We start from the raw sequence: 12,091 nt of genomic DNA on the forward strand, positions 1-12,091 counted from the left end.
TGTTACTGATCTTGGTTTTCATTAGTATTGAACGTTTTACTTTTACGTATATAAAAAATAGTGATTCTTATTCTTCGCATATGTATCTCTATTTCACATTGGTTTCTAGTTTTGCGTTTGTTTATTTTTCTCTCTGCATTTCGCAATCGTAAAGCCCTCTCCTTTTTGGTAAAGTTTATCCCAATTTCGCGATAGATTCACTAGAAAATGTATTCTTAATATGTTGTTCTATGGGTAAAAGGAAAATCTAGAGCAAAAGACAAAAAAAATTCTTCTTTCTTCTCTCTCACGCACGATAATCAAGGAACTTTCACCGCAAATCTCCCCCGACGCCGGCGAAGGAAATCTTTCCCGGCGTCGGGACTTAACCTGAATCTCTCCTCACTGCCTTCGCTCTTGTAGTCTAGTTTCTCTTTCGTTTTTGCTTAAGATTTTGCTTCCCATTTATCCCTTTTTAATCCTTCCCATCCCCACGCCTCCATTAGCCGATATGCATTCCAAAGAGGACATTCGCTGGCCGGAGTTCTACAGCTCATTGCCGCTCCAAAACTCTTTATCGGAGATAAGATATGAAGATCCAATTTTTGTCAGATCTGGTTTTCGGAACCACCAAGAGGAGAGCTTAAACCAGGTTCCTTTGATGGCAGGAGTAGATCCGCTAGGACCATCAGATGCGCCTTGCATGGTGGAGTTGTCGACGGCGCACGACGGTCTACTCTCTTTGGTACCGATTTCCAGTACCGGAGATCTAAAGCTCTTAGGATTCCCTTCTGATGCATCAAACCCCGCTTTACACCCCCAACCACCTTCCCTTCCTTCACCGGAGATGCTCGAGACCCTGAATCTGACATCTGCTCAACCTAGCCGATGCGCTAATCCTCCCCTTCCCCCGACCGCGAAACGAGGCTTTCCGCTGTTGGGTCCAACTTTCCTCGGCCCGTTAAGGTTCTTGAGCCCATTACCAAACGATATTTTTATCGATCCCCTCCTGCTGTTATCGAGGTTTGAGCAGAATTCTAATCCTCTCCACTCTAGTCGTTATGTGTGTGTGCTTATGGAACCATTTGTTCGAAGACTGCATGTGGAAAGTAAACCACCATTATTGCTAGTTTGGCTAAGGATTATTGTAGGACACCTGTTTTTAGATCCAAATAATGATTATGCTCTTGAGGTTAGAGACATGAATGAACTCGGCATTATGATCCAGACCTTATGGCGCTGTGATTACGATGTATCTTCAGGCCCCCTCTGTCATCATCTCATATATCTTTAGAGACCTATAATCTATAATGTATCAACTTTTTGAAGTACCCTCCCAAAAACTTGAAGTTCAGTGGCATTATGACCCCATCTCCATGGTATGGGAGTTACCACTACAACTTTCAGAGTCTTACACCGAACCCAATCACCTCCCTCAAATCTCTACTTATCTTCTACCTGAGTTTTATCAACCCTGCTCAAACTTTTAAATTGCCTATCTTTGTTGTGCCTTAAACTTTGAACTCTGTTTTGTATGTTATGTTCTGTTTTAATGGAATGAAACATATCTTTGTCCAAAAATATATATATATATATATATATATATGTTGTTCGATGGGTTGGTGTAGATTACTCTTCCAATTTTGCTGGATATTCCAATTTTGCTGGATGATTCAATAAAATTGTTTCCTTGGGGGACATAACATTGAATTTTAGTTATCTTTACAAAACTGCAACCTTTTAAGCTTTCATTTATAACTAACTAACACGATTTAGGCTACTACGTCTAGATATAACATGGTTAAAAAATTGATAACAATTCAAAAAGAACTACATTATTAAATATACTATTTTTTTTGTTTTCCAGTTTTTAGTTGTTTAATAACACCATTATTATGTGTGTGAATTCCACAGTATAGAGATGTGTAATAGTTTATATCTTTATTAGTTGTGGCTTCTGGGACATCAAATCAGATATGAAGATAAAAAATTTGAGGGTAGTCGTATGTTACTGTGTCCATTGCTTTCATTTGACCGGTTGGTTACCAACGATTTCGGTTGTTAGATTGTGCTGTTGTGATCAGAAGTAGTCAGGACCATCATGTGTTTATTTATTCAATTGAGGTAGAGGGAGAACCACATATGAGCTTAGCCCAATAGAAGTGTAAAAGCCCAAACCCATAGTATAAAGAAATGACTAAACTACCCATGATCAGTAACTAAAAAAGAAGAAAAGACTAACGAGAAAGGGGGGGACAGCTGGATCGAATCGGATCAGATCAGATCACACACAATGCAGTGGCGTCGCCTTCTTCTCTGCCTGAGGCTGCTGCTCCTCCGTACCAACTCTGATCCACCTCTCTGTCTCTCTCTCTATACATATTATATATACACTCATATTCATATATATATATATTTTGTATTTCAAAAGTTTGTATGCAAAAAATTGATAGTTGTGACTATTTAAAATAATAAAATTAATAATTGGAAATAATAATAATAGGTGTCTTAGTGGTGTGCGTAGGTAATTTTAGTAGTAGTAGTAGTAACTAATAAAAATAAAAACCCATCAAGTTTTCGCACTGGTTCCCGAGAAGAGTCTACTACAGCTGTGACAAGGGGGACTTAGGTTCTTGGAATTTGCTCTCTTCTCTCTCCCTCTACTTCTTTTTCCCTCTATTCAATCTAACAATCATATATTTAGCTATAATGATTATGATTCTGAATTATATCTAAATGGAGCTTAGTTTAATTTTGTTTGGATGCTATAATGTTTCCAGGTATATTAACGATGCTTAGTTTTAATTTTGGTTTATATTAATTCATATTTTGACTGAAACAAAAATAGTAGTAAAATGAGAAATTTTATTTTTAGTATAGGTTGTGTTTACGAAATTGCCACTGAGAGATTGAAAAAGTAGACTGTTGGGAATAGTCTTGTCATTTAGCACTTTTGCACAGTTAACCAGAGAACAGAGAGACCTTCTTAACAAACAAAAGTAACAAAAATAATCAACACACAAATTATTTTTTATCATTTAGAGATGATAACAAAGATCAAATTGTTGTATTCAACCCAACTCACGTTTGTTTTTAGAAGAAAAAGTCTAGTATAGATAATAATAGATAAACTAAAAACTCTTTAAAATTTTGATATTGACTGTCACATACAAAAAGTTTGATTTCTTTATTTATTTCTTCTGAAGAAATTTAATTATTAATTATTATATAGAGTTCATATGTTTTTAACATTGTCGAAAGGTAAAACTTTTTAACTCTCTATGACACCAAGTGTTCTGTTTATCGACAAGCTGAATTCTAATAATAAATTAATAATATACTGCTAGTAAACATTTTTTTTGACGGTCAAACCCCATATATTAAGTTATCGGAGATGACTCTCTTTGAGAGAGAGCCAATTTGATACCGACGAGCTTACATGGGAAAAACAGAAACCTCGTGCTCTTGTACATTTCGCAAGTTTATCGGTATGGATATTATCCTCTCGAGGAATATATCTAATACTAAAATTAGCAAATCTATCTTTGAAATGAATAAAGTCCTTCAATTCTGATGAAAAGGTCGGCCAATCCTCGATATTAGACGTTATCCTTAGGAAGTCTGAACAATTCGTAGCAAAAAGAGCTTTATCCAAGTCCAACGCTAATAAACACTCCATAGCCCAAATAAAAGTATCTAACTCTGCATGTAATAGGGATAAGCTTCTGCCCAATACTGCTAGTAAACATTTTAACACTCTTGTTGTCAAGTTGAACTGCATATTAAAACTCTGCTTTCGTCGTTGAAAAGGTAGTAGTAGTTGTCAAACACTCAAACTAATGATTAAAATTTACGCTCATAATCGAAATTTTGTTATCTATATTTATCGTAAGTAACTTATCTAAAAGTGAATCACTTCTCTAATGGATAATAATAATTACTAAAATATAAGAGAGTAGTAAAAAAATTAACAAAGCACGTTAATAAACGAAGAGATTACACGTACACATCATCCTTAAAGGAGGAGAAGAGAACAAGACTCATGATTTAAAATTAAGCTAGTGGTCACTCTCTCCAGGCGCCGTTCTCTCTCTCTTTCTTTCTTTCTTTCTTTCTTTCTTTCTTTCTTTCTTTCTTTCTCTCTCTCTTCTCTCTCTCTGGGAATGGTCAGTCAATTTCACCACTGAGAGCTCAAAATCGCCTGACCTTGACCTCTTACTCTCTCTTATCTTTTCCCCAAGAAAAAAAAGCACTTCCCAGTTTTAGAAGAAGAGAGCCATCATGGTGGGTCTACTGAATTTTTTTTTACCTTTTTAATTAGTCCCAAAAAAAGAAAAACATAAAATTGGGAAACATGGGTCTTGTTTCATTTCTGGGTTTCGTCGAAAAAAAATGTAAACTTTATTGTTGTTTTTGGGTTCTTTTTTTGGCAGATGCAATCTGGAGAATTCCCTGCATGGCTTGAGGTTTTGTTAAAAGACAAGTTTTTCAACGCTTGTTTGGATCATGAAGATGTTAAGAAGAACGAGAAGAACATTTTATGTATCGACTGTTGTCTTAGCATCTGTCCTCACTGTCTCTCTTCACATACCTCTCATCGTCTTCTTCAGGTCTCTCTCTCTCTTTCAGAACACAAACTTTTCGTTTTTTTTTTGTTTCAAATTTTGCATCTTTACGGAAAAAAATATGAACTTTTTGTGTTTGCAGATAAGAAGATACGTTTACAGAGACGTTTTGAGGGTAGATGATGGTTCGAAGCTAATGGATTGCTCTTCAATTCAGGTATAACTAAAACTGTCTGTCTGGTCTCCTCAATCTTTGTAATTATTTCATCCTAATTAATGATCTTCTCTTAATCCTTTATTGTAAAACATTTAAAAGGTTCAATTTTTTCTTTACATGGGTTCTTGTGCCCTAGATTATTTGACAGCTTTAATTTAATACGCGTTATCTTTCTTTATTGTTTTTGTTGTTCATGATGATGATGATGGATGATTAAAAAAGCCATACATAACGAACAGTTCTAAAGTTGTGTTCATCAATGAACGACCTCAGTCTCGGCAGTTTCGTGGTTCCGGCAACATTTGCATCACCTGTGACCGGAGTCTCCAGTCTCCTTACCTCTTCTGCTCTCTCTCCTGCAAGGTCTGTTTTTTTTTTGTTTTGTTCTAATTAAAAGAAAGAAACATCTTTTTACTCGTTAATTACGTTTTCATTTCAAATTCTATCAAATTTTCCAAATTCTACTTACCAGTTTTATTCATCTGGGTCGATCAATTGCACGATTACACGTAATTGTCTCAGATGTAAAAGGAACGTTTTTTTTTTTTTTGTCTCATTACTAATTTTCAAATTAATTCAAAAATACAGAATTCAATTTCTTTCTGTTTTTGTTGTTTCATTTTTGTTTTTGTTGCTTTTTAATTAAACACGCGTGTACGATCATATATTTACACGTAATTGTCTCTGAAAACACAAACACATGGTTTTGTTTGCTTTTGTAGATTAGTGACGTCATAATGAGACAAAGAGCACTCTCAGGCTTTCTCCGCGTCTGCAACGTTCTCGATTTAACCGACGAAGTCACGACAACGACGCCCAGCTCCACTCTCGAACCGACCGGGTCTACCCGTACGTCTTCCGAGTCAGGAGGAGACATGTTCTGGTGTCAGGCGCTCGCTTGCACCGCCACTACTGAAATCGTTAGAAAGAAAAGAAGCAGCTTGTCGACGACTTGCCGGAGAGTCACGGAGGAGGTGGTTTCCACGACTAACACGGAAGCTCCGGCGAACTTTTTAAACCGACGGAAGAACACGCCGCCGCAGCGAGCTCCCCTCTATTAACTCGTATCGTTCGTTTGTGAAGTTTGGTTGGTCAGTCAGGAGTGGTAAGTAGAATGAATACACGTAACGTAATTACGTAACTATTATAGTCTTATTTTATATAATTAAATCAAGTATCTAAATATCGAAAATTTAGGTTCTTAAGAAAAGTATGGGAATTAAAATAGAGATGTCTGTCCTGGTTTTGTCTGACCCTGATCTGTACCGGGTAATGGTAACTCTATGTTATTTAATTTCAATACTTTTTAGTAAAACCAAACATTTGGTTCGTATAATCCGTTTTCTTGCTTCCCCTTTTTTTAATTCGTGCTCTTTTTTTCAATATTAAAAAAAAAAAATCGCAATTTCACTAGTACTATTGAATGAGGCGGCCTTAATTTATTATTTTACAGCGGCGAAGTAAATTCCTAAAAGGATTAAAAGATTTGTTGACATTGAATGCATAATACCGACCATATCTTTTCTTTGGCCGAGTTAAATGATAACGTTTGAAAAGAGAAAAAAGGAAGTAAAATATGGTGATGGAGAACTCTATAAGTCTAAATGTGGTCTGCTGCAGTGAATTTAAGATTGTTTGCATATATAAATATTTTAGGTCACACACACAACACAACATAAGTAAACATGTTATGAATTATTTGATATCAGTTGGTTGATAATAAATGTGATGCATGCGATAAAAATTGTTGTAGTAGTTGTGTGTGTGATTTTGTCTTATGCATAATGTATTTTGTGTTTTTGCACGAAGGAAAGACGAATCAAATTTGGTTAATTTGTTTTATATGAAAGAAGAAGACAAAGAGATTGGGACAGACATTATGGATAGACGTGAAATTGTGATTGTTTCTCAGGCAAATAATACTAGTCTTTTCTCTCCTGTGTTCCCTGGACCACTTCTTCTTCTTCTTCCTATTTCTTAGTATAGTTCCTCTTGTTTTCTATTTCGTGAATCGTGACATTATGATAGATATATCAATAATAACAATGTAGGGATCGTGTTTTGTTATTAGATTTGTTTTCTTGTTCTTTTGGGAAAAATTATTGCCAAATTTACGAGGTCCATATCGATAGTTTAAAATTCTAAATTTCAACCCAAAAAAAAAAATGAAGGGATGATAGTTTATTAACAGTATTTACGATTTTATCCCAAATAAATATACTTTCGAGGTTTCTTTCTTCGAATCGAACTTGTTTGTCTATTTTTTTTGTTTAGTAAAAATAATAACATTGATAGCCACACACTGTCACACTTGCGAAGTTGCGATGATGCTAAAGGTTTTGAATATATTAAAAATAAAAAATTTCACTAAATAAAAACGGAAACCGAGTTTTGCTACTTTGTAGGTTTGAATGGGACAGGCCAATTGTGCACTGGAACTTGAACCAGATTGCTTAGAGTGAAATTGCTTTTATAATATTTTTCAAATAACGGAAATCGAGTTTTTCTACTTTAGTGCAACTATGATAAAATTGCTTAAAACATCTTGTCCAATCATATTTATAAAAAATTCAGACGTCAACATAGTTGATTCTAGGCCTGTTAGGCGGAACAGTCTTAAGACTAGGAAAATGGTGGTGTTTAAAGAACCAGAAGACGTTCTTTTATAGTAGCTGGAGGCTTCCGAGAAAAAAGCAAGAAATTGATTACCTCTTACGCTTGTCTAAATGACCAAACTTGAGCCAAGCTAGTTTTTAATGAGGCTTCATTAGAATGATGACGCGGTTTTGACCAATGCGAGTCTCACTAATGCGACCAAGGTGACGAAGAACCTGTTAGAAAGACATCAAAAGATGACAATGGTTATGTGTTTCCAATGTTGTCTAATCCTGGTGAAGAGTTAGAAGATGCATAAAAAGTCTTGTTAGTAGTTGAAATGAAGGAAATGTATATTAAGTACTTACAGTAAGTATTGCTTTCCCTGAGTTATCTAGTTTCAAACTTGGTCCCTTAATGTCAGTTTCAAGAAAGAAATGTTTGCCCTTTACTGCTTGCGCTGTTACAATATCTCGTAGTTTCTGCATATGAGAGTTTTGAACATAATCTTTCTTAGACCTTCGTTGCCACTCAAAATTATAACAACGTTTCTTAGACAGAGTAGAAGATGAGTTATATTAGCTTACCAGTGCTTTCTCCCAGAGGTTCTCTGCCAGCTTTGCAATATAACAAACAACAATCATTACAATTTCAGCATATAAGTCAAATCCACAGGCCGAGAATAGAGCATAAATATGTGAGCTATACCTTCTGTTTTGGGGCTGCAATAAGATGGGCATTTGCTTCAGCATATGAAGCCATGTCATTGATGGCCGCGTTCACTTTCTCAAGGGTGAGTCTTCCTCTCATGTATCTATTTTGAAAAAAAAATGTCAGAAAAGCGGCAATATGCATTTCGCATTGACAGGAAGAAGAATAAAAAGTGAAACTGTACTTACGATGAGAGAGAATTGAGCTCCTCAACAGTTATGTACCAAACCGGAGGAGACCCGCGACCCTTCTTCTCCTGGAAACAAGAAGCAAAGATTAACACAAAGTCCATAGACAGAGATAACAGAATACACCAGTAGCTACAGTTTGATCATTCATAGCCATTGAGTCTTAAAGGCCATAAAGTCTCTTTTGGAGAAAATGCAAGTACTACTACGACCTTGGGTAAAACAACTGCTTCCTCATCAGATTTCAAAGAGCTGAGAGCAGGATTGTGCTCGTACTGCTTGGCATTTTCTTGGAGCAAACTGGAATTAAAAAAAAAAAAACACACTAACCTTAGTCAAACTTATGAGGACTATATATATATACCAAGAAATTGAATAAGAAAAGGTGAGTAAAATGTATACCATCGATTTAAATCTGAATTCAACATTGTAGCCTTATCAGGCAAATGAGAAGCTGCATAAATAGACATCTTCTGCAATTTCACTTGTTGTTTCAGTGATGCCACGATAAGTTTCTACAAACAACACGAATTCTCAAGATTTAAGAACATACGATTTGATTTCCAAAAATCAAGATTCCAAAACCCTAAATTACGCAAAATTTCAAAATGGCCGTTCTAGAATCTGAAATTTCAAAATAAGACGTACCTTGGCTTTCGGAATAGCTTCGGTTTCTTCACGCAACCGGTCCTTGATCGACTGAACCTGAAGCTCCAAGGAGCTCAACGCCGTGTCGATCGCCGATAAATCCGAGATGCTTCTCGCCGGATACACTGTATGAAAATTGAAAGTAGGTCATTGAATCGGAGAGATTTGACAACGGGTTTGAGTGTTTTGGGAACTCGGGACTCACTGTTCCGGGCGATGACGAGTTCCTGCAATTCGCCGATTCGTTTATGGAACGAAGCTATCAACGAGCCCAGAGAAGATCCAGCTTGATTTCCCTCCATATGCTTCTTCACGAATCTCTCAAGTCTCTGTACGTTGATGAATTCCCCTTCACGGATTATATATACAGTGTTGTGTAGCGTAATTACAGGGATTATACTGAGTGATACATAAGGATCATAATCAGAATTAACTACACAATATTCTAATATCTCTCAAATCTCAATCTTCCCCAATTAGAGAGTTATCTCTCTCTGTCGGCTCCGCTTTAGGTTTTAGAAATTGGAAATGGCAGCAACTTTCCCGGCGGGAAAGTGTTTTGTTAGCCAGATTGCGGAATGGGCTTTTATGAGCCATTATTATTCTATATAATGGGCCTTATATTTGTAATATGTTATGATGGACCTTATCTTATGTTATCAATGCATAAAAAATGGGCCTTATATTTGTAATATGTTATAATTGGCCTTATATTTGGAATATGTTATCAATGCATAAAAAATGTGACACTCATTATCTTAATTTTTTTCCACAAAATATTTCTTTATAAAAAAATTACGTCACGGAAAATAAATAGTATATGAAATTTCGGGGGAGAATAAGATTTAACATTTTTTTTATGATTATTATTGTTAGTATATGTGTATGTTTATGTAGTACTATTTAAGAGTAGGTGTAAGCATAAAAATCGTACCCGAATATTCAATCCGGAACCCAATCCGAAAAATCGGGTTTGGGTTGGGTACGTGTTTACCTATAAAACCTTATTAGGTTCTATTTTCTAATATCCGTGGGTTCGGGTTAGGGTCGGGTAATACCCGGTACCCATTTAGGTACCCATTAAAACCGAACATATAAACATATTTATAATATTTACCATTAATATAATGCAATTACCCCAAAATTATGATTATAATTTTGAATATTTCATTTAGTTTTATACCTAAATATCAAAAACAATCAAAATATCTAAAATATTTTGTTATGTAAGTCAAAATTTAACTAAATTTATTTAAATTTAATTATATTTTTTCGGATACCGGTAGTTCGGGTACTAATCGGGTTCTAAAATTTGTAACCCAAACCGACCCGAACCCGATAGTATCCAAACCGAACCGAACCCATATATCTAAAAAGATTCAATAGGTTCTATTTTTCTAAACCTGTTTACCCAAACCCGAATGGATAATACCCGAACCCAAACGGGTTACCCAAATGCCCAGCCCTACTTAAGAGGATCGGAGGGAGCTAGGAGACATGGAATTGGGACACCTGAGTGATTGCATTGGAACCAAACGCGGGATCTTCGTCTTTCTTGTACATCGTTAACAGTGACTTTGCACGCGGACTCGTCTATATATATACAAAATATAAATTTAATAAGGCATTTGACTAGTGGGACTAATACTATTCTTTAATCGGATTTAGAATGCCTTATGTATTACACTACTTTTTAAGGTCCACCAAGTTCAATACCATGTATATATTATTATGAATACTTATATACTGATATACACATAGTTCGGCTCGGCTTAAACAGATTATACATGTAAAAGTCGCGATATAGTTCTTCTGCCTATTAATTATATGGTAAATTAACAGACTAACCTTTTTTCTTTTTAATGATTAGTAGAAAACGATATGTTTAACCAACCAAAGAAGTCTATTTCTATCGCATCTTTTAGCATTGAATATTGATAACACAACACAATATTGTGAACAACAACAAAGATACATACAATCGCAACGATATGATCACACACATGCATGTGCATATAAAGACGAGTAGATATAGTAATACATCATGATATATATGCATGCAAGTGTAATAAATATTAACAAAATCAAGAAACCTTAAGGAGTATAGTATTTAACAATATTACATGATAACTGTTTTACTAATCTAATTATATGTGTATTTTAATTGTAAAGCTTAAAAGTAGGACGTTTCTCACCATACATATCATGATATATCTGAAAATGTGCAAATTCTTCGTGACTCAAGGTTATGATATATAATAAATCACGATATGAAATTCGTTTCTATCGTTACATGATCATTAAGCGTTAATTATGGTGCGGCGGGTGTGTTGTGGGCTGCATATAATCAAGATTGAAACCAGGGTGTTCTTGATCTGATCTAGGCTGCTTCTTTGAATATTTAGGAATTTTCCAAGTTCTTGAGCCTCTTTTAGACGACACCATTTTGTCGGAAGCTCGTTTTACTTTGTGAACGTCCTTCGTTTTCTTCATGTTGGTCTGACCATTAACATCACCATGATTAAGTACGGCATGTGCTTGGCTCGATAAGTTGTTCGTCTTGATTGTTGATTGAGCTTCTAGTTTTGTAATCTCTTCATTGTTCTGTTGACATGATATAACAGTTAGTATTCAAGTTACCTTATGTTACCATAGTTTAATTACTCCCGAACCTCTTAATTATCAACTCTAGCTATACGCATAGCATTCAGAATAATTTAAAGTAGTAGGAGCCTTCCTACAAAATTTTGACTAGTAGATTTGATTTTGAAAAGAAAAACTATGCATTCCAATTCTTCTATATTATAGAAATCAAATTTTAAAACCTTATATATAGATGAACCAGATTTTTTCTTTTAAAAACGGACTATATATCATACACACATGTTAATATATAAATGATTAAGAAATTTATTCGTGTTAATTTCCTATGTTTATAAGCATGTGGGTTTACAATAATAAAATATAACATCATTCATAATAACCGATCGAGACTCTTAAGTAAACAACATCACAAAGCAAAAAGGGGCTTACCTTAGTTAAATGATCACGATTCACGCTAAGCTTCTTCTGTATGTGTCCAAGATGGCGACAATCGCACATAGGAGACCGAGAAAGGATGACAGAAACTATTAATAGGAAATAGAAGCAAGCACTCCTCAGCATATCCATACGAGTAGTATCGATCA

The 12,091-nt window shown here is 35.2% G+C and overlaps 3 protein-coding genes across 3 annotated transcripts; 1 reads left to right on the plus strand and 2 right to left on the minus strand.

Moving 5' to 3' along the window:
• LOC104749264 lies at nucleotides 4,413-6,002 on the plus strand. The gene is made up of 4 exons (XM_019238054.1): nucleotides 4,413-4,589; nucleotides 4,687-4,761; nucleotides 4,984-5,124; nucleotides 5,484-6,002. The coding sequence occupies exons 1-4, from the start codon at nucleotides 4,413-4,415 to the stop codon at nucleotides 5,820-5,822; spliced, it is 732 nt and encodes a 243-aa protein (XP_019093599.1). The 3' UTR covers nucleotides 5,823-6,002.
• On the minus strand, nucleotides 7,290-9,423 carry LOC104749265 (spindle and kinetochore-associated protein 1 homolog). The gene is made up of 9 exons (XM_010470855.2): nucleotides 9,109-9,423; nucleotides 8,904-9,028; nucleotides 8,658-8,770; nucleotides 8,468-8,555; nucleotides 8,256-8,323; nucleotides 8,065-8,170; nucleotides 7,944-7,973; nucleotides 7,725-7,838; nucleotides 7,290-7,592 (listed from the first exon to the last, which is right to left on the minus strand). Exons 1-9 carry the CDS (start codon nucleotides 9,203-9,205, stop codon nucleotides 7,515-7,517), a joined length of 819 nt encoding a protein of 272 aa, XP_010469157.1. The 5' UTR covers nucleotides 9,206-9,423; the 3' UTR covers nucleotides 7,290-7,514.
• LOC109129637 lies at nucleotides 11,082-12,074 on the minus strand. Its single transcript, XM_019238142.1, has 2 exons — nucleotides 11,937-12,074; nucleotides 11,082-11,507 (listed from the first exon to the last, which is right to left on the minus strand). Exons 1-2 carry the CDS (start codon nucleotides 12,072-12,074, stop codon nucleotides 11,211-11,213), a joined length of 435 nt encoding a protein of 144 aa, XP_019093687.1. The 3' UTR covers nucleotides 11,082-11,210.

The sequence above is a fragment of the Camelina sativa genome, chromosome 16 (assembly GCF_000633955.1).
Source record: "Camelina sativa cultivar DH55 chromosome 16, Cs, whole genome shotgun sequence".
In the NCBI taxonomy this organism is placed as follows: domain Eukaryota; kingdom Viridiplantae; phylum Streptophyta; class Magnoliopsida; order Brassicales; family Brassicaceae; genus Camelina; species Camelina sativa.